Source organism: Oncorhynchus mykiss, chromosome 10 (assembly GCF_013265735.2).
Source record: "Oncorhynchus mykiss isolate Arlee chromosome 10, USDA_OmykA_1.1, whole genome shotgun sequence".
NCBI classification, from domain to species: Eukaryota; Metazoa; Chordata; class Actinopteri; order Salmoniformes; family Salmonidae; genus Oncorhynchus; species Oncorhynchus mykiss.
The window spans coordinates 14,153,239-14,176,856 of NC_048574.1; the positions used below are offsets into that span (position 1 = coordinate 14,153,239).

A 23,618-nucleotide genomic window follows, 5' to 3' on the forward strand; every position below is an offset into this window, starting at 1 on the left:
GTGTGTTTCTTGTTTACGTAAGATAAACAAACAGGGGTGGACTGGCCACTCGTTAGCAAGGCCCACCCAATCAGATGTAGAAAAAAAGAATTCAAATGTATTTACAAATGTAAAAAATTACACTCTTTACTTGTCAGTGTTCCAAACGGGATAGTATTTGTCTTTTTACCTGAACATGCAAACACCATCAGATATAATTCAAAACAAGCAGTGCACTGGGTTAGTCAGATTTGATGAAATACAACAGATTACCTGGAATGATATTCACTATCACAGGATGGTTTTGACAAAAATAACTAACTGAAAGCCACCCCAACAAGCCACAAATATGACTGCAGTGAGGCATATGCCACTGAATGTTTCATTTGTTAATTTAGCAAACAAGATGTATCATAATCCAGTGCCATTTTCACAGTCAACACACCTACATTTTAGCTTTAGTTAGCTTTAAAATGCTAAATGTTCTCTCAGCCTCATGGCAAAATGTGTAGAATAACATGAGAGTTGCAATAAAACTGCACATTTTTCTCTGCCCCATGCCAAAATATGTAAAATTGCAGGTGGTTAGCTTCTTTGAGGGGACCACAGTATTTTAGCTAGCTAACATTAGCATTGCTAGCTATTTTTGATGAACTTCGCTAGCAATAGAAATATTTACATCTCTTGTCAATATGGCTACATCATAATATGGCAAAGATGTTTACGACAAATGATTTGCCTACTTTAGCAATGTCATCGGATTTCCATGCCACTCTAAGTTAGTGTAATTTAGACGAAACAAATATCACGAATATCCGGTCAAAAGTTTTAGAACAACTACTCATTCAAGGGTTTTTCTTTATTTTTACTATTTTCTACGTTGTGGAAAAATAGTGTAGACATCAAAACTATGAAATAACACATATGGAATCATATAGTAACCAAAAAAGTGTTAAATGAATCAAAATATATTTTAGATTTGAGATTTTTCAAATAGCCACCCTTTGCCTTGATGACAGCTTTGCACACTCTTGGCATTCTCTCAACCAGTTTCATGAGGTAATCACCTGGAATGCATTTCAATTAACAGGTGTGCCTTCTTAAAGTTTTGGAATTTCTTTCCTTAATGCATTTGATACATAAGATAGCCCTATTTGGTAAAAGACCAAAGTCCATATTATGGTAAGAACAGCTCAAATAAACAAAGAGAAACGACAGTCCATCATTTAAGACATGAAGGTCAGTCAATACGGAACATTTCAGGACGTTGAAAGTTTCTTCAAGTGCAGTCGCAAAAAAAACATCAAGCACTATGATGAACTGGCTCTCATGAGGACCGCAAAAGGAATGGAAGACCCTGCTGCAGAGGGTAAGTTCATTAGAGTTACCAGCTTCAGAATTGCAGCCCAAATAATTGCTTCACAGAGTTCAAGTAACAGACACATCTCAACATCAACTGTTCAGAGGAGACTGTGTGAATCAGGCCTTCATATTCAAATTGCTGTAAAGAAACAACTACTAAAGGACACCAATAATAAGAAAAGACTTGCTTGGGCCAAGAAGCAATGGACATTAGACCGGTGGAAATTGTCCTTTGATCTGGAGTCCAAATTGGAGATTTTTGCTTCCAACTGTGTCTTTGTGAGATGCGGTGTGGGTGAATGAATGATCTCTGCATGTGTGGTTCCCACCTTAAAGCATGGAGGAGGAGTTGTTATGGTGTGGCGGTGCTTTGCTGGTGACACTGTCTGATTGATCTAGAATTCAAGGCACACTTAACCAGCATGGCTACCACAGCATTCTGTAGCGATACGCCATCCCATCTGGTTTGTGGTTAGTGGGACTATCATTTGTCTTTCAACAGGACGATGACCCAAAACATACCTCCAGGCTGTGTAAGGGCTATTTGACCAAGAAGAAGAGTGATGGAGTGCTGTATCAGATGACCTGGCCTCCACAATCCCCCGACCCCAAACAATTTCAGATGGTTTGGGATGAGTCAGACCGCAGAGTTAAGGAAAAGCAGCCAACAAGTGGGAACTCCTTCAAGACTGTTGGAAAAGCATTCCAGGTGAAGCTGGTTGAGAGAATGCCAAGAGTGTGCAAAGCTGTCATCAATGCAAAGGGTGGCAATTTGAAGAATCTCAAATATAAAATACTTTGATTTGTTTAACATTTTTTGGGTTACTACATGATTCCATATGTGTTATGGATGTAGATGTACCATTTTCTACATTGTACAAATAAAGAAACTCACTTTGAGTATGAGCTCTAAAACTTGTGACCGTTAGTGTATGTCTAGAATGATTTATTTCAGCTTTTATTTCTTTCATCACATTCCCAGTGGGTCAAAAGTTTACATACACTCAATTTGTATTTGGTAGCATTGCCTTTAAATAGTTTAACTTGGGTCAAACGTTTCGGGAAGCCTTCCACAAGCTTCCCAAAATAAATTGGGTGAACGTTGGCCCATTCCTCCTGACAGAGCTGGTGTAACTTAGTCAGGTTTGTAGGCCTCCTTGCTTGCACATGCTTTTTCAGTTCTGCCCAGAAATGTTCTATAGGATTGAGGTCAGGGCTTTGTTATGGCCACTCCAATACCTTGACTTTGTTGTCCTTAAGCCATTTTGCTACAACTTTGAAAGTATGCTTGGGGTCATTGTCCATTTGGAAGACCCATTTGAGACCAAGCTTTAACTTCCTGACTGATGTCTTGAGATGTTTCTTCAATATATCCACATAATTTTCTTCCCTCGTGATGCCATCTATTTTGTGAAGTCCACAAGTCCCTCCTGCAGCAAAACACCCCCACAACATGATGCTGCCACCCCCGTGCGTCACGGTTGGGATGGTGTTCTTTGGCTTGCAAGTATCCCCCTTTTTCTCCCAAACAGAACGATGGTCATTATGGCCAAAAAGTTATATTTTTGTTTCATCAGACGATTTCTCCAAAAAGTACAATCTTTGTCCCCATGTGCAGTTGCAAACCGTAGTCTGATGTTCTCATGGTGATTTTGGAGCAGTGGCTTCTTCTATGCTGAGCGGCCTTTCAGGTTATGTCGATATAGGACTCGTTTTACTGTGGATATAGATACTTTTGTACCTTTTTCATCCAGCATCTTCACAAGGTCCTTAGCTGTTTTTCTGGGATTGATTTGCACTTTTCGCACCAAAGTACATTCATCTCTAGGAGACAGAATGCCTCTCTTTCCTGGGTGGTATGTTGGCTGCGTGGTCCCATGGTGTTTATACTTGCATACTATTGTTTGTACAGATGAACGTGGTACCTTCAGGCGCTTGGAAATTGCTCCCAAAGATGAACCAGACTTGTGGAGGTCTACAATTTTATTTCTGAGGTCTTGGCTGATTTCTTTTGATTTTCCCATGATGTCAAGCAAAGAGGCACTGAGTTTGAAGGTAGGCCTTGAAATACATCCACAGGTACACCGCCAATTGACTCAAATGATGTCAATTAGCCAATCAGAAGCTTATAATGCCATGACATCATTTTCTGGAATTTTCCAAGCTGTTAAGGGCACTGTCAACTTAGTGTATGTAAACTTCTGACCAACTGGAATTGTGATACAGTGAATTATAAGTGAAATAATCTGTCTGTAAACAGTTGTTGACTTGTGTCATGCACAAAGTAGATGTCCTAACTGACTTGCCAGAACTATAGTTTGTTAACAATAAATTTGTGGAGTGGTTGAAAAGCGAGTTGTAATGACTCCAACCTAAGAGTATGTAAGCTTCCGAGTTCAACTGTATATATACAGTACCAGTCAAAAGTTTGGACACACCTACTCATTCCAGGGTTCTTTTTTAAAACTATTTTCTAGATTGTAGAATAATAGTGAAGACATCAACACATAAGGAATCACGTAGTAACCGAAAAATCTTAATCTATTTTATATTTGAGATTCTTCAAAGTAGCCACCCTTTTCCTTGATGACAGCTTTGCACACTCTTGGCATACTCTCAACCAGCTGCACCTGTAATGTTTTTACAACAGTCTTGAAGGAGTTCCCACATATGCTGAGCACTTGTTGGCAGCTTTTCCTTCACTCTGCGGTCTGACTTATCCAAAACCATCTCAATTGGGTTGAGGTTATGTGATTGTGGAGGCCAGGTCATCTGATGCAGCACTCCATCACTCTCCTTCTTGGTCAAATAGCCCTTACACAGCCTGGAGGTGTGATGGGTCATTGTCCTTTTTAAAAACAATTGATAGTCCCACTAAGCGCAAACCAGATGGGATGGCGTATCACTGCAGAATGCTGTGGTAGCCATGCTGTTTAAGTGTGCCTTGAATTCTAAATGAATCACCAACAGTGTAACCAGCAAAGCACCCCCACACCATCACACCTTCTCCTCCTCTATGCTTCACGGTGGGAACCACACATGCAGAGATCATCCGTTCACCTACTCTGTGTCTCACAAGGACATGGCAGTTGGAACCAAAAAATTGTCTTTCTTGGTGTCCTTTAGTGTTGGTTTCTTTGTAGCAATTTGACAATGAAGGCCTGATTCATGCAATCTCCTCTGAACAGTTGATGTTGAGATGTGTCTGTTACTTGAACTCTGTGAAACATTTATTTGGGCTGCAATTTCTGAGGCTGGTAACTCTAATGAACTTATCCTTTGTAGCAGAGGGAACTCTGGGTCTTCCTTTCCTGTGGCAGACCTCTTGAGAGCCAGTTTCATCATAGTGCTTGATGGTTTTTGCGACTGCACTTGAAGAAACTGTCAAAGTTCTTGAAATGTTCTGTATTGACTGACCTTCATGTTTTAAAGTATTGATGGATTGTTATTTCTCTTTGTTCTTGCCATAATATGGACATGGTCTTTTACCAAATAAGGCCCGTTAAACAGAGAACCCGTGCAAAACGCACGGAGGAACAAACAAAGTTCCGACACTCATACACTTTACGTAACTGTGAAAACAATCAACGGTCAATCCAACCAAGCACATAACAATAAAAGACTCATCCCGCACAAACTTAGGCAGGCAACAGGTTACAATTATACATACAGAAATTAACGCAAATGAAACGAGGTGTGAACAGGAACCAAAGACAAAACAAACAGAAAAGGAAAAAGGGATCGGTGATGGCTAGTAGACCGGCAACGCCGACCGCCGCCCGAACAGGGAGAGGAGCCACCTTCGGTAGAAGTCGTGACATGCACTACTTTATACCAGAGCCCTATAGACATTTGATCAAAAGTAGTGCACTACTTTCTCCCAGAGCCCTATGGACATTTGATCAAAAGTAGTGCACTATAAAGGAAATCGGGTACCATTTGGGATGCAAACAGTATTCATTCACCTGTGTGATCTGGTTGCCTGCCTTTGTTTAACATGTTTAAAGTGGCCATGTTTGTATTTTCTGCGGAGGGAGGAGAAGAAGCGTGTGGCTGGTGGCACGACAGAACATGACAGATGGGAGGTCCTGACCATGACCCACTTGATACCACAATAGGGCAATTACGTCTCCCTTCCATGGCTCCCTCCCCGGCTCCCTTAGGAGACTTCCTCCAAGAAGTTTCTAAGGTTGCTCATAATGTGTCCTCTCAAAACAAACAAAACAAAACATACAATGGGTACAATGAATGAATGAAATGTTATTTCCGTGTCAAATTGCCAATTGACAACCCATCCCTTATGGGATTAATTGACACATAAAAAAACATAAACATAAACATAAACAAACATTACAATAATTCCCTATGGTAATTAAATTATAATTATTCTTCCAGTGTTCTCTGCATTGCGCATCACATAAAGAGTGAAAAAATATATAGAATTATTATTTTTAAATAATATAATCAATACATGATAGCATATAAGGTTATCCAAACAATAATCACATCCCTAGAGCATGTGTAGGCTAGGCTAGGCCTACTCAAAATGGTGTCGAAATTAACCAGTTGTGTAAAATAGGCTACAGTATGGTGTGACACATAAACAAACATTACAATAATTCCCTATGGTAATTAAATGATAATTATTATTCCAGTGTTCTCTGCATTGTGCATCACATAAAGAGTGAAAACATATATAGAATTATTATTTTTAAATAATATAATCAATACATGATAGCATACAAGGTTATCCAAACAATAATCACATCCCTAGAGCATGTTTAGGCTAGGCCTACTCAAAATGGTGTCGAAATTAACCAGTTGTATAAAATAGGCTACAGTATGATCTATGTATGACAAGCCAAGAAGTAGAAATGTATCTCTGTGTGCGGTCCTATCAAATGGTCACGCACATTTGACGTTGCAGCAGCCGTAATACACGAAGAGTGTCGGACCAACGCGTCAAACTTGGTTTTCGTTAGCAGAGAGCCGGGAGAAACTCCAGGTGCCGCATTGGTTTAATGGACTTAATCTGCCAAACAATCATCTCCCACACTCTTCCCCCTAACCCTCCTCCATGCACTAATGACGCGTTCATGTGCAAGTTGAAACTAGGAAACTCTGAAATTTCAGACTTTCCGCGTTCAACCAGTTAGCAGGTCGGAGTTACTTAGTTCCGACTAGGACATGAACGTGCTAGCACACAACAAGCACAGAGCCACGCCTCACAGTTGTGTGATTCGCTAAAATTAAATGATGACGAATACTAGACTCAGTAGGTCACGCCTATAGAATTATATGGTCACTCCCACTAAAGAAAGATTTGAATGGTAGATATCCCAGGTTTACATGCCTGTGCGGAGGACAGGCTTTAGCCTTTTGGTGGCCCTAAACAAGATTTTGTTGCGGCCCCGCACCTTGCGTGCAAAACATTTTAGTGGCCCACCTCTTGTTGGTGGAGAGGAAAAAAAAGTACTTTAATTTCCTGCAAATTCTACACATGTTGCCTTGGGGCGTAGACTAAATGTTGCCGTTTTAAAGCAAGTTATCTGCAATTCTACACATTTTGCCATGAGTCAGAGGGAAAATGTTCTAATTGTACAACTCATTTCATGCCATGACTCTTGTTTTACCATGGGGCAGAGAGAACAAATTACAGTTTGACTGACATAGCAAGAGGAAAACTGCTGATGCAAAACCAAATGTATAAATTGCACCTTGTGTATTCTACTATTCTAACGCCTAACAGTAAATTGAGACCCGACTGAGTTAGGGGGTCGGGGCCCACTAACTGCGGGGGGCCCAAGCCGACCGCCTATGTCGCTTATGCCCAGGGCCGGCCATGGCTGTGGCAATTGCCTATAGATGAGGTTACATCAGCAGCAGCAGAAGGGATGGGCACTCCCCTTGCTGTGTAGGGTGAATTTTCAAGGTGATGTTAATTCAGGGGTAGTGTCATGTCACGTGACAAGTGTATCTCCAACCCATCTCACTCTTGGGGAATTGTGAATTAGCAAATTTACTGAAATGTACCTAGTAAACCCAACTCTAGAATCCGCTATGACTTGCATAGCCCACTGTAGCCTAGGCGATATACCTCCCGATAATAAAATGCCGATATGTAGGCTACATCTATTACAGGACAGAGACTACACAGAACTATTATCAAACATCATCATGAACATTATCTAAATCTAATCATGTACAAAAATCAAACATCAATTTGGTCTGTTAACGCGTTTATACACAGCACCCATGCTGCCTTGCATGTTGGTAAAATAAATGTATTCGTGTAGTGAATAAAAAAGAAAGAAAAGAAATAGCCCGCTATAACAGCCTACCGCTATAGTCACCCTTACAATTATCCCTGCATAACCTTGCTACTCGCGCATCTCCCCTCTGACGCAGGCTAAACCCTTTAATTTCAGTGGGTAGGCCGTTGCGAAGGGCAGCCTATAGACTACCTAGAGGTTATATAAAATATATAGTCCAGGAGGATTTGTATTCGTTCATATTTGAGGAGGCATTTTTCTTATCTTCTCGTGTGCACCTATACTCATTTATGCTCTCCAAGGCAAATAGGCTCCTGTAACCGGTTGGACGTTGCACGCTGTATTGACTGGCTCGCAGTAGCCCAGTATTACTCGTTGGTTCTCATAATCTCCCAGATTGCCGGCTTGTACTGCAGTCGATGCTGCAGTTGTAGGCTCTTGCACCGGGCTGTGTGCTGCGACAGCAGACTCAATGAGAAAGGAATGCTTGCCTTCGTTCTGATCTCTGGGTCTATCTGGATTATATTAGGTGAGTTTCATATATTTTCATTCATTATGTTCACCATAGAATAGCAGGTGCCATGTATTGCATGTAAATTATTTTTACGGGTGCAGTTTCCATATTTAGAATAGCCTATAGAGTGGCCTGCATGATATGAATACATTTTCTGGATACAGTTATTCGCGTCCGGCCTACGAGGAATGCCTCTTGGAAAGGTTATCTTTATGTGCTTACCTGCCGTTCTGACAGGGTGTGCACCACTATAACGTAACCTATTTGATGAACTACTCTTAATAATAGGCAACACCAGTTTTTTGGACATCTTCACAGAACAACGATTTTATTCTAATCCGGCTTTGCAATTACAGGCATATGGCATGACATGGGCAAGATCATAGCATACCATAACGCCAAAATTCTACGCATACGACAAATGGGTCGGTACATTTTTTTCTTCACTTAGGCCTAGATATTATTTTGTGTTTTAATGAATTATACATATTTACGGTAGCCTATTCTGTATACGAAGTTATTCCACATGACATGCTTCAAAATGAAAAAGTATTGTCGGCAGGCTAAGGTAATGTGCAATAAATAGCCTACTATAGGGTACGCTATCTCTGCGTAATGAAAACCACCTAGCAACTGCATGTTGCCTATCAGTGACTCAATGACTGATACTAGCATGCATCGTTGTAAATGTAAGCAATTATCAGACAGTCAGACAGATATAAATAGAACAAAATATTGTATATTTTGCAAGCCATAATTGAATGTAGGATATGTCTTTATTGCGACGTGGCACAGTGGTTGCCGATGAATGTTTGCTTCTAAATCTACCCCTGCCATAGTGTGACGTGCACCTTCACGCGCTGAAGCGGTCTTGTCTGATTGGAAGGAGCTGTTCAATGGTGAGGGTCCTGAAACACTGCATCCAGTCCGAGCATATTTAGCACTCTCTGGAGTAACGGTCTGTAAAACAGTTTTATTCCGCCAGTCAGGGGCATGGGGTAAAATGTGACCATTTTAAAATACATTTGGGCATATACTCAACATATCAGCATGTTTGATCTATAGTAACCTCGTGCCCAAAATATAAAGTAGACAAGCCTAAGGCCAGTACTTCTGTTGCGTTCTCAACGTTTACTTTACAGCCATTGTACGCTGTCAAATGCTACTCCTCGTCATGCATAATGCATTGTTTTAACATCTGAGGTACTACACAGGTAAACCTATTCTTTTTCCCCTCTCAATAATTTACAGGACAAGACACATGCTCCACTCATCACAGACTGAGAAAGCATATGTGCGTCTCAGTTGAAACGTTTTGCCAAAATTCTGTATTTTCTGAACATTGTAGGCTGCATTTCTCAATTAGCTTACCTTTTAAGTCATCATGAAACCTTTCTAGGCTGTATGAAGTAATATTACAGGCCTACCAGTGGTAGTTAAGTGTTGTCTATGTAATTTAGGAACATTGCAATCAAAGTGTACATAATATCAAGCTCTGTACAGTAGGCTATGCTACTACTATATACATGAGGTGTTCATTTACATTATGTTATGTCAGACCTATAATACGGGTATGACCAAACATTTATTTGTACTGCTCTAATTCCATTGGTAAACAGTTTATAATAGCAATAAGGCACCTCAGGGGTTTATGGTATATTGCCAATATACCACGTCTAAGGGCTGTTTCTAGGCATTCTGCGTTGCATTGTGCCTAAGAACAGCCTTTAGCTGTGGTATATACCACACACTCCCAGGCCTTATTGCTTAATTAACAGGTTCATATTCATATTTATGTAACCTCATAAAAATCCATCACATATATTGGACTACATTGACCAAACGGAAAGTACTGAACAAGGGTTACGTCCTCTCCTGATTCATCACATGCTTTACTGGGTTTCATTAGATCACTCTTAAAAAGCATTGCCTGACATCCCCTTCCTACAGAAAATCACACATGTCGTTTTACAGACTGTATACTACAGTACTGAGTACATGCACACATCTACAGACAAACGCACCCACATACAAACAAACTCCTGCTTGTTTGTATGTGTGTGCGTTTGTCTGTAGATGTGTGCATGTACTCAGTACTATAGTATACAGTTTGTAAAACGACATGTGTGATTTTCTGTAGGAAGGGAGGCACTCTGGGTTTAGGGAGTGGGAGGGAGGATGGGGGAGAGAGCGAGAGTAGCTGCAGCGTCTGCTCAGGGTGGTGTGATACGGTGGCCAACCAGGCACAAACTAGGCCAAACGCGTTTCTCCTTTACCCCCTCGCAGTCCTCGCTGAGTGTAATCATAGGTTTGTAGAAGTCAATTGGGAAATCTGATACAGTCAGATGCGTTTCAGCACTCCTTTAAGTGTACACCACGAGAAGCTAGTGTGCCCTGTTCCCTTATTAGTGCTGCTGCTTTTCCTCCTCGTGTGGCATGGAAGGTGTGGATGTGCGCAGCATGCATACAATGGGCTTAAAGTGGTTGTGAACCTGCAGAGGTGACACTGTGGTAGGGAGGAAGGGAGAGAGTGAGCGAGAGAGAGGGGGAGGGAGGAAGGAAGGAAGGAAGGGAGAGAGAGGGGGGAGGAAGGGAGGGAGGGAGAGAGAGAGAGGGGGAGGGAGGGAGGAAGGAAGGGAGGGAGAGAGAGGGGGGAGGAAGGGAGGGAGGGAGGGAGGGAGAGAGAAAGAGCTAACAGGCCTTAATCTCATGGCAGCAGAGGCTTATTGCTGGGTACTCTCTGCAGATGGGGAGAGGGGGCGGGACTCAGGCCAAGTGTGCATGGTGTGTTCCTCCCCCTTGATTTAAGCCTCTGAGGTCAACCCTACACCTTCCATTCACAACCCTTGAGCTACCGGTAGGGTGCATGAACAGTAACCAAAGATACAGTGGGCCTAGCTACATTTCTTTTGTTTATTTAGTGAGTAAATATATTTCTTAAAACTGCTTTGTAGGTTAAGGGCATGTAAGTAAGCATTTTACAGTAAGGTGTACAACATACCTGTTGTATTCGGCGCATGTGACAAATAAAAATTGATTTCAAAAGGAAAGAAACAGTACATGTATGGAAAATTAACTAAGTGGACTCTACACAGTAAAACCGGATAAGTTCTGGCTACTCAAAGTTTTGAGGAAACCAATTACCTAAAAAAAATGTGTTAAACTTAAATAGCTGAATTGAGTAGTACTAATTTGATATGAGTAATACTAATAAAAAAAATTGTAAGATATTGGAGCCAGGCCTCCAATAATTTCCCAGTATCCCTTTCGATTGAATTGTGGAATTACCACCCATGAGTGTATTTTTTTGTGACAGAGACATGGTTGTTAAATTCATTGAATTTCAGTTATGTGGCCTTCACCAAGTGAGCTCCTAGGCAAATGTTATCGATATAATTGAAGCATTACATATATCATAAGGCCTTATACAGTCGACTGAAACTCATAGTTTACAGCCCACATCAGGCCTGTAAGTAGGATTCAAAATTCCACCAACTTTCCCAAAAACATTTCCAGTAATTTTCCAACCAGGATTTCTGAAAAACCTGGAAAATCTACCAACATTTTGCATCCCTAACTGTAAATCCCATTATGCTGGCTTCAAAGTGATTCCTATTGGATTTGTTAGGCTTTCCAAGAGTTTAAATTTGTATTCACCCACAACCTGCATTGATGACTGCCAGGGTTAAGAACCTGTTGTGACTAGGGGGCAGTATTTTCATTTTTTGAAAAATAACGTACTCAAAGTAAACGGGATATTTTGTTAGGACAAGATGCTAGAATATGCATATAATTGACAGCTTAGGATAGAAAACACTCTAAAGTTTCCAAAACTGTAAAAATATTTTCTGTGAGTATAACAGAACTGATATTGCAGGCGAAAGCCTGAGAAAAATCCAATCCGGAAGTGCCTCATGTTTTGAAAGCTCTGCGTTCCAATGCGTCCCTATTGAGCAGTGAATGGGCTATCAACCAGATTACTTTTTTCTACGTATTCCCCAAGGTGTCTACAGCATTGTGACGTAGTTTTACGCATTTATGTTGAAGAATACCCGTAAGTGGCTACATTGTGTATGTCACGTTCTGACCTTTATTTCCTTTGTTTTGTCATTATTTAGTATGGTCAGGGCGTGAGTTGGGGTGGGCAGTCTATGTTTGTTTTTCTATGATTTTGGGATTTCTATGTTTCGGCCTAGTATGGTTCTCAATCAGAGGCAGGTGTCATTAGTTGTCTCTGATTGAGAATCATACTTAGGTAGCCTGGGTTTCACTGTTTGTTGGTGGGTGTTTGTTTCCGTGTCTGTGTTTTTCACCACACGGTACTGTTTTGGTTTTCGTTCGTTCCACGTTTATTGCTTTTGTATTCAGGTGTTCATGTGTACTATTTCTTATTAAAAGAACCATGGACACTTACCACGCCGCATATTGGTCCTCCGATCCTTCTCGCCTCTCCTCTTCAGAAGAAGAGGAGGAAAACCTTTACAGTGTAAGTGGTCACCTGATGGCTCTCAGAGTGATTCTCGCCTAAAATACAGAGGTAGCCATTTTTCCAATCGGTCCTACTGAAAAACCAATTGTTCCGGTTAATATATTATCGAATAGATATTCGAAAAACACCTTGAAGATTGATTATAAACAACATTTGCCATGTTTCTGTCAACATTATGGAGCTAATTTGGAATATTTTTCGGTGTTTTCGTCACCGTAATTTCCGTTCGATTTCTCAGCCAAACGTGAAGAACAAACGGAGCTATTTCGCCTACAAAAATATTTTTTTGGGAAAAAATGAACATTGGCTATCTAACTGGGAGTCTCGTGAGTGAAAACATCCGAAGCTCATCAAAGGTAAACGATTTAATTTGATTGCTTTTCTGATTTTCGTGACCAAGTTACCTGCTGCTAGCTGGACATAATGCTATGCTAGGCTATCGATAAACTTACACAAATGCTTGTCTTGCTTTGGCTGTAAAGCATATTTTTGAAAATCTGAGATGACAGGGTGATTAACAAAAGGCTAAGCTGTGTCTCAGTATATTTCACTTGTGATTTTCATGAATAGGAATATTTTCTAGTAATATTTATGTCTGTTGCGTTATTCTAATTAGTGTCAGTCGATGATTACGCTCCCAGATCCGGGATGGGGAGTATCTAACTTAGAACAGTGGGAGGAAACTACCTAAGCCATTTAAACTAGAACAACCATTTCAGTAACGGGTGCAAAAATTTAGTGATTGGATTAGTTTAGAAAAAATATATTTATCTTTGTGTAGCATAACATTTATTCAATCAATCACGCCATGTACATGCAGAAACACAGATATCAAAAACATGTATTTTTTAAATCTACCTGCAGTAGAGCATGCTTGGAAAAAAGTTAATTTGTTATCATATCTTTAAAAAAAATTGTTGGTGTGACTTCTCGTTTAGTTTTGAGTCAGTACCACATACACATTTTAAGTAATAATGACTTTTAATTGATTTTGAGTGCAACTTACTATAAGTATTTTAATAAAAATGACTAGGGGTTTACAGTGTATCTGCTGCCTTAGGGTGGGAATTAAATAAAGGAAACTAATGTATATCTCGCTGTCTGTGTACCCCTCCAGCCACAGAGATCTTGAGCTCAGTGTCCCGAATAACACAAATAAGGCTGGGTAAGGCGACTTCTGTGATTGGTCCATCTGATCAAGGTCGTTATTGTTGAGGATGATGCTGAGCAGCTCTTCAGCTGCCCTGTACCCAGTACAGTAGTACTCTTCCTGGGCTAAATATATCTGGCTTTGACCTGTGAGTGATCCTCCAGTAGCTTAGTGTAAGGCTGGGTTACTATAGGACAAAGTGCAGAGAACAGACATTCCCTATTGGATGAGAGGATAGGCTAACCCTCTAACCCTGATACAGATACACTCCGGCGATAGTCTAATGACGATGATGGGCTGCCATCATTAAGGGGAAGGGTCTTCAACTGTTAGCCCCTTGTTTACATCCAAGCTTTCTTACTCTCCAACTGGGGGACTTGACTTCCTCAAAGGTTGATTGGGTATTTTACTTTTGTATCCTACCTGGACAACGTTTAGCCTGGCCTAGTCTCAGGTTGATATGGCTCCTCAGATAGCCTCTACCGGTCACAACGGGACAGGTATCGTAGCCTCACACAGGTTATGTTGTGTTACCACTTAGTGCTCGGAAGGCATCCATCAACTCTGGGGTGGAGCAGACTGGGACACATCACATTATGCTACCCTGTTTCAGTGGAAAGGTTCAGTCAACAGTTAGATGAAAATCTTTCTCTAATATACTATTAGGCCTATAAAGTCTCTCACCAAGATTTTGTGAATGCTTTCCATTGCATACGCATTGTTACAGGGATGCTACAATGTGATGACTAATGTTGTGACTTTACATGACATTGTAACAAGGACATAAGTAGACATGTAGTGACATCATCAATCCATATTCCTGTGATTAATTCTGGCCTGTTTGTCTGTGGTGTTTCGTGTTCAGTATGTTACTGAACTCAATGGCCATTGAAACAACTGCTAAACAAGCACTGAACAGCAGGTTGACTGGTGTTTGTGTTGAGGTGGGTAGACTTCCCCAGACCAGAGCCTTTAATGGCTCTACCTTGAAATCAATAGCCTCAATAGTGTCAGCTAGTTTGGTGTAATTAGAATGAATAATACATTGACACACAGACAATGAAGCACAATGTGATCTCCTGAGATGGACCAGGATGCCCGTGTTGTTCAATCATGTACCCATTCTTCAGGCTAGCGTGTTCGATTCAACTAGCCCAGGACTAGCCTATATCTACACGTACCTTTGCAGTAGAGTTTGACATTTCCCTCTGCTCTATTGTTACCACAGATGCTAAGCTATGTACTGTAAGCTTTGCAGAGCAACAGGAAGGGAGCGTATGGCATGTGTGTCTCTGATTGCCCATTCAATGAAAGCAAATGTGTGACCTACTGTGTATTCCCTTTATGCTTCCCATGTTCTTCCCCCTCTGCCACGTTACTCACACCTCACATCCTGCCAGCCAACGCCTGTGGTCCTGCTGCCACATGTAGCCTACAGCTAACACGCACGCAAGCACGCACATGCTGACTTTCATTCATATCCCCCAGGCTACTACAGAGCATCTCCTCCGCCACACACGTTGACAGTAGCACACACAATCTCATGCATTCACATGCACAACATGCAGTCATGTGCACAGTCTCGCTCACTCGCCTGGTATCAGCAGGCATCCCCTCTCCCTCGGCGACAGTGTGGCCAGGCAGGCTCATCGGGGACGGTTGTAACCCAGAAATCACACCAGCATGTATGAACTCAGAGTGTGTTCCAAATGGCACCCTATATCCTATATAGTTCACTACTTTTGAACAGAGCCCTATAGGCCCTGGTCAAAAGTGGTGGGAAATGAAAGGGAACAGGATGCCATTTGGGACCAGGAGGAGTCTCCCTGCCAGGGTCTGTATAGCTGTGTCACTGGTTAATGTAGCAAAGGAGCAATATATACAGTTCACCCCATAATGAGAAAACATTATTATTATTTTTTTTTGCAGATGTATTAAAAATAAATAACTGATATAACATTAACATAAGTATTCAGACCCTTTACTCAGTACTTTGCTAAAGCACCTTTGGCAGCGATTACAGCCTTGAGACTTCTTGGGTATGACGCTACAAGCTTGGCACGCCTGTGTTTGGGGAGTTTCTCCCATTCTTCTCTGCAAATCCTCTCAAGCTCTGTCAGGTTGGATGGGGAGCATCACTGCACAGCTATTTTCAGGTCTCTCCAGAGATGTTTGATCGGGTTCAAGTCTGTGCTCTGGTTGGCCACTCAAGGACATTCAGAGACTTGTCCTGAGCTCTCTGGAGCAGGTTTTCATCAATGATCTCTCTGTACTTTGCTCCGTTTATCTTCCCCTCGATCCTGACTAGTCTCCAAGTCCCTGCCGCTGAATAACATCCCCACAGCGTGATGCTGCCACCACCATGCTGCACCGTAGGGATGGTGCCAGGTCTCCTCCAGATGTGACGCTTGGCATTCATGCCAAAGAGTACAATCTTGGTTTCATCAGACCAGAGAATCTTGTTTCTCATGGTCTGAGAGTCCATTAGGTGCCTTTTCGCAAACTCCAAGCGGGCTGTCATGTGCCTTTTACTGAGGAGTGGCTTCTGTCTGGCCACTCCACTATAAAGGCCTTATTGGTGGAGTGCTGCAGAGATGGTTGTTCTTCTGGAAGGTTCTCCCATCTCCACAGAGGAACTCTGGAGCTTTTTCAGAGCGACCATTGGGTTCTTGGTTACCTCCTTGACCAAGGTCCTTCTCCCCTGATTGCTGAGTTTAGCCGGGCGGCTAACTCTAGGACGAGTCTTGATGGTTCCAAACTTCTTCCATTTAAGAATGATGGAGGCAACTGTGTTCTTGGACATTCAATGCTGCAGATTTTTTGGTGCCTTACCAAGATCTGTGCAATCCTGTCTCGGAGCTCTATGGACAATTCCTTTGACCTCATGGCTTGGTTTTTGCTCTGACGTGCACTGTCAACTGTGGGTGCCTTTTCAAATAATGCCCAATAATTTAAATTTACTACGGGTGGACTCCAATCAAGTTTTAGAAACATCTCAAGGATGATACATTTAAACAGGATGCACCTGAGCTCAATTTTGAGTTTCATAGCAAAGGGTCTGAATACTTATGCCAGTGTGATATTTCTGGTGTCTTTTGAGAGAAAAATGTCTGAAAACCTGTTTTCACTTTGTCATTATGGGATATTGTGTGTAGAATTAATTTAATCCATTTTAGAATAAGGCTGTAATGTAGCAAAATGTAGAAAAAAATCAGTGGTTCTGGATACTTTCCCAAGGTACAGTATTAAAACAAGACTGATGTTTTCCTCTATAACAACACAACTTAACCCCAATGGGCCTCGACAGACACTCTGGACAAGGAAGCTGTGGCTAGGTCACATGACACCATCATCCCGCTGTGGCAATAGATTCACACATCATGTTTTAGATCTGTTTGACTTTTACATGCTCTCTTGGCAGGGTAGCCATATGTAAATAATGTGTATCAATGGACTGTGTGTGTGTGTGTGTGTGTGTGTGTGTGTGTGATGGCCGGTGTAGCTCTGCTCTTTGATCTCTCTGGCAGTGTAATTCACCCTCATCAAGACTGAAAAAGGCTGAGATGGATATCGGACAGACGCCGCTGTCTGCCACTTCTGGGTGTCAACGTCTGGTCTAATGGACAGCAACAACCTTAGCTACTGAACTTCTAGGCCTAAGCTTATATGATAATAATACTCTGAAACAAGGAAGGCGAGGATGATAAAGCCATAGAAATAAGAATGAATAGAATGGACTTGGAAGCTCAAACCCTGGCAAATGACTTGAATGGAGACGCCTTTTCTATTCATTCTTATTTCTATGAGTATAGCAGTGTGGAAATCAGTTTGTGTAAAGCATTGTTTTCCAAACTTTTTATAGTCCCGTACCCCTTCAAACATTCAACATCCAGCTGAGTACCCCCTCTAGCACCAGGGTCAGCGCAATCTCAAATGTTGTTTTTTCGCCATCGTTGTAAGCCTGCCACAAACACTATACTACACATTTCTTAAACATAAGAATGAGTGTGAGTTTTTGTTACAACCCGGCTCGTGGGAAGTGGGTTGTTATTTCGCTGAACACTAGGTCCCTAACCCTAACCATTCATTTGATTTTTTTCAGCGAAATAGTATTTGAAAATGTGAAGAATTTGTGTATTTTTTAAATACATGTTTTTTTTTTATGTTTGCAAATCACATTTTTATTTGGCAGACCCCTGACGGCATTGCTCGTAAAGCAAACCTTTGTACCAGGCATCGTATATCATTATGAGCAGTAATAGTATTACCGTCATTACTTATTATTGTAACCTTTCTGTAACTTTCCCAGAGAGGGTACTGATAGGGTCATACACCTCATGACCAAAAATAAGTGGACACCTGCTTGTTGAACATCTCATTCCAAAATCATGGTCATTAATATGGAGTTGGTTCCCCTTTTGCTTCTATAACAGCTTCTGCCCTTCTGGGAAGGCTTTACACCAGATTTTTACATTTTTAATTTGACCTTTATTTATACAGGTTTTTCTCATTGAGATAACATCTCTTTTCCAAGAGAGACCTGGTCCAATAGCAGCAGGGGGAACAACGTTTCAGACACAACTTACATACACTAACACAACATTAAACAAAACTTACATACACTAACACAACATTAAACAAAACTATAAAAACACACATACAGTACAACTAAAACATTTTACATCTTGACTAAAAACAGCTGGCCCAAAAACATTTACACTCTTCTATGATATACAGTGCCTTGCGAAAGTATTCGGCCCCCTTGAACTTTGCGACCTTTTGCCACATTTCAGGCTTCAAACATAAAGATATAAAACTGTATTTTTTTGTGAAGAATCAACAACAAGTGGGACACAATCATGAAGTGGAACGACATTTATTGGATATTTCAAACTTTTTTAACAAATCAAAAACTGAAAAATTGGGTGTGCAAAATTATTCAGCCCCCTTAAGTTAATACTTTGTAGCGCCACCTTTTGCTGCGATTACAGCTGTAAGTCGCTTGGGGTATGTCTCTATCAGTTTTGCACATCGAGAGACTGAAATTTTTTCCCATTCCTCCTTGCAAAACAGCTCGAGCTCAGTGAGGTTGGATGGAGAGCATTTGTGAACAGCAGTTTTCAGTTCTTTCCACAGATTCTCGATTGGATTCAGGTCTGGACTTTGACTTGGCCATTCTAACACCTGGATATGTTTATTTTTGAACCATTCCATTGTAGATTTTGCTTTATGTTTTGGATCATTGTCTTGTTGGAAGACAAATCTGCGTCCCAGTCTCAGGTCTTTTGCAGACTCCATCAGGTTTTCTTCCAGAATGGTCCTGTATTTGGCTCCATCCATCTTCCCATCAATTTTAACCATCTTCCCTGTCCCTGCTGAAGAAAAGCAGGCCCAAACCATGATGCTGCCACCACCATGTTTGACAGTGGGGATGGTGTTATTCAGCTGTGTTGCTTTTACGCCCAACATAACATTTTGCATTGTTGCCAAAAAGTTCCATTTTGGTTTCATCTGACCAGAGCACCTTCTTCCACATGTTTGGTGTGTCTCCCAGGTGGCTTGTGGCAAACTTAAAACGACACTTTTTATGGATATCTTTAAGAAATGGCTTTCTTCTTGCCACTCTTCCATAAAGGCCAGATTTGTGCAATATACGACTGATTGTTGTCCTATGGACAGAGTCTCCCACCTCAGCTGTAGATCTCTGCAGTTCATCCAGAGTGATCATGGGCCTCTTGGCTGCATCTCTGATCAGTCTTCTCCTTGTATGAGCTGAAAGTTTAGAGGGACGGCCAGGTCTTGGTAGATTTGCAGTGGTCTGATACTCCTTCCATTTCAATATTATCGCTTGCACAGTGCTCCTTGGGATGTTTAAAGCTTGGGAAATCTTTTTGTATCCAAATCCGGCTTTAAACTTCTTCACAACAGTATCTCGGACCTGCCTGGTGTGTTCCTTGTTCTTCATGATGCTCTCTGCGCTTTTAACGGACCTCTGAGACTATCACAGTGCAGGTGCATTTATACGGAGACTTGATTACACACAGGTGGATTGTATTTATCATCATTAGTCATTTAGGTCAACATTGGATCATTCAGAGATCCTCACTGAACTTCTGGAGAGAGTTTGCTGCACTGAAAGTAAAGGGGCTGAATAATTTTGCACGCCCAATTTTTCAGTTTTTGATTTGTTAAAAAAGTTTGAAATATCCAATAAATGTCGTTCCACTTCATGATTGTGTCCCACTTGTTGTTGATTCTTCACAAAAAAATACAGTTTTATATCTTTATGTTTGAAGCCTGAAATGTGGCAAAAGGTCGCAAAGTTCAAGGGGGCCGAATACTTTCGCAAGGCACTGTATACATCGATCAAGTGTTTAAACTCCACCAATGGAACTACAGTAGATCATACAATTTTTAAATGTTCAGGAGAGAATTCCAGGACCACGGAGCTAAGTTACTAAAACTATTTCTACCATGACCTGTTCTAATTTTTGGTACTGTTAGAAGCAAATGAGAATGGGACCGTAATTGATATTTATTTACCAACCTGACTAAAAAAGAACAGAGATAAAATGGCATTTGACCCAATATGGCCTTATAAATCAGTGTATACCACCAGTGTTTAAGCCTACACAAGGTCAATGACAACCAGCCAACAGCGCTGTAGAGATCACAATGATGTGTTAGACATTTTTGATTTGTAATGATCCTGAGGGCTGCATGCTATACTGAATCAAGTGCTCTCAGGGTAGTGGTTGAGGCCTGCATATATATAACATCACTAAAATATAAAACCGCCAGTAATGTACATCGTCCCCGCTCCTTCCTGGCCTCAAAAGAAAAACAAGCCTTATGCCGGTAATAAAAACCTATTTTCAGCTTGAGCTTCCTTATCAAGTTCTCTACATGCTCAGTGAAGCTCAGCTTATCATCAACCCACACGCCCAAATATCGGTACACTTTAACTTGCTCCATAGTATGTCCAGCTAATGGAGCAATGACATGATTATTAACATGCCTGGCATTTGAAAATACCATGCATTTTGTTTTACCCGAATTGACAACCAGCTTTAAATCATGCAGATTCTGTTGTATGATGCTAAATGCTCTTTGGGCATTTTCAAAAGCTAAAGATAAACTACTACCACTTGAATAAAGAACAGTATCATCTGCATAAAAATTAACATCTGCTGTTTCAATAAGATCCCCAATGTTGTTGATATACAAAATGAACAACAGTGGGCCCAAAATAGAACCTTGCGGAACACCTGAGCACAATTCTATGGACTCTGGATTTACAACCATATGCCATTATACATTGTGTACAATTTGCTAGGTAATTTATAAACCAATCTAGAGCATGACCAGTAATTCCACAACATTTTAACCTTTGCACTAACACAGCATGGTCCACGGTGTCAAAAGCCTTCGACAAATCAATAAAGACAGACACACAATGTAACTTCTTATCAAAAGCACATGTTGGAACATTGCTGCTGTGACTTGCTTCCATTCAGCCACAGGAGCATTAGTGAGGCACTGATGTTGGACGATTAGGCCTGGCTTGCAGTCGGCGTTCCAATTCATCCCAAAGATGTTCAATGGGGTTGAGGTCAGGGCTCTGTGCTGACCAGTCAAGTTCTTCCACACCGATCTCGACAAACCGTTTCTGCATGGACTTCGTTTTGTGCACGGGGGAATTGTCATGCTGAAACAGGAAAGGCCCTTCCCCAAACTGTTGCCACAAAGTTGTAAGCACAGAAATGTCTAGAATGTCATTGTATGCTGTAGTGTAAATATTTCCCTTCACTGGAACTAAGGGGCCTTGCTCGAACTATGAAAACCAGTCCCAGACTGTTATTCCTCCTCCATCAAACTTTACAGTTGGCACTATGCATTGGGGCAGGTATCGTTCCCCTGGCATCCACCAAACCTAGATTAGCCCATCGGATTACCAGATGGTGAAGCGTGATTCATCACTCCAGAGAACGTGTTTCCACTGCTCCAGTCCAATGGCGGTGAGCTTTGCACCACTCCAGCCAACGCTTGGCATTGCATATGGTGATCTTACGCTTGTGTGCGGCCATGTAAACCCATTTCATGAAACTCCTGAAGAACAGTTCTTGTGCTGACGTTGCTTCCAAAGGCATTTTGGAACTCAGTAGTGAGTGTTGCAACCGAGGACATGCGATTTTTACGTGCTTCAGCACTCGGCGGTCCCGTTCTGTGAGCATGTATGGCCTACCACTTCACGGCTGAGCCGGTGTTGCTCCTAGACGTTTCCACTTCACAATAACAGCACATACAGTTGACGAATTGACTTGTTGGAAAGGTGGCATCCTATGACGGTGCCACGTTGAATGTCACTGAGCTCTTCAGTAAGGCCATTCTACTACCAATGTTTGTCTATGGAGATTGCAAGGCTGTGTGCTCGATTTTATACACCTGCCAGCACCGGGTGTGGCTGAAATGACCGAATCCACTAATTTAAAGAGGTGTCCACATACTTGTGTGTGTGTGTATATATAGTGTGTACTGTAGTTAAAAACACTCATACTTGTCAGTTTTGACAGAAGAGGAAGTGTGGCCTGTTCTCTTTTGGTAGATGAAGGGTTTCACACGGTGGCTGCTGTAACTGTCATTGCTGCGGTCTATTTCTGCTGCATAGTGAACCAAGAACAACAAGGAAATGAATCTGATTGGCAGTGCGGTGTTGTTATGTGTGACTCGCACCACTAAGGACGGGAGAAAGAAATTCAGCATTTAAACCGTCCACCAACCTGCCACACTGAATAAAGTATATTATACATCATGGGCTGGGCTTCATGCTTGATTGTATAGTTTTGTACTGTATTTGTATTCGGCTTTTCTAAGTTTATCTCTGACTTCTAAAGCTGTATGGTACAATACATACTTTATATAGTAAAGATCTACTGTGTTGTGGGATCAAGCTAAAGCCTTATTCTGTAAGTCATAACCCTGCATCTCCCCCTCTCTTTCCCTCCCCCTCCTCCCTCCCCCTCTCTATCTTCTCCTCTCTTTCTGCCCCCCTCTCTTCCCTTCTCTATCTCTCTCCCCCCTCCTGCTATCCCACTCCAGAGCTGAGTTCCACCCTGATGGAGAGGATACAGACCCAGGAGCTGCAGAGCAGTCTACAGCTGCCAGAGCTGGATGAGTTAAACCAGTTCTTCCGCTCCCTGCCCATCTCCACACTGGTGGGCATCGGTGCCCTGACCGCCGTGCTGGCCTACTGGCTGGCCACACGGCCACGTGCCATCTCTCCTCCCTGCAATCTCCAACACCAGTCTGAAGAAGTGGCGGTAAGCCAACGAATCACGATACAATACTCCACCTAGATCTGTATTCGCAACATGTCTCAGAAAAGCAGTGCTGATCTAGGATCTGTTTAGTCTTTTAGATCAAAATGAATAATACAGGGTGTACCTGATCCTAGAACAGCACTTTCTGAGATGCTTTGGGGCCGATTCAGACTTAGAAATGAATGCCTTTCCTGCGCACTTCTCAGTATTTGGTCGCATAACACGCTCTTTAGGTGTGGCTACCTTGCACGCTCTGAATACATTTAATTTAACTGCTGAAAACCCTGCCACTTGCAGGCCAACAGATTTCCTTGTGGAGTGGTCATTCGATAGGTTATTTAGTACATTTAGCTTAAACCATCCCTTTAAACAGACTTACTCAAATATATGGAGAGAACGGGTTCAGAATATCAGGAATCAATAAAAGAAAGCTATTTAAATACACACATTCATCTCCATTTCAGCACCAGTTGGTAGATTTAAAAATACTCTGATCTTGTAGGTTATTTAGGTTTAGGAAAGTATTTATGAA

The 23,618-nt window shown here is 41.6% G+C and overlaps 1 protein-coding gene across 4 annotated transcripts in view; it reads left to right on the plus strand.

Moving 5' to 3' along the window:
- The window catches only part of LOC110533375 (long-chain-fatty-acid--CoA ligase 6), a 95,276-nt gene that overhangs the window by 38,087 nt on the left and 33,571 nt on the right, over positions 1 to 23,618 (plus strand). The window contains exons 1-3 of one of the 4 annotated variants that reach the window (XM_021617508.2): positions 7,760 to 8,142; positions 8,484 to 8,552; positions 22,866 to 23,086. In XM_021617508.2, the coding sequence (XP_021473183.2) occupies positions 8,097 to 8,142; positions 8,484 to 8,552; positions 22,866 to 23,086 (336 nt within the window). In that variant the 5' untranslated portion in view covers positions 7,760 to 8,096. Of the gene's footprint in view, positions 1 to 7,759; positions 8,143 to 8,483; positions 8,553 to 8,966; positions 9,027 to 22,865; positions 23,087 to 23,618 lie in introns of those variants that run through there. The other 3 variants (XM_036989728.1, XM_021617509.2, XM_021617510.2) reach the window with 3 other exon arrangements.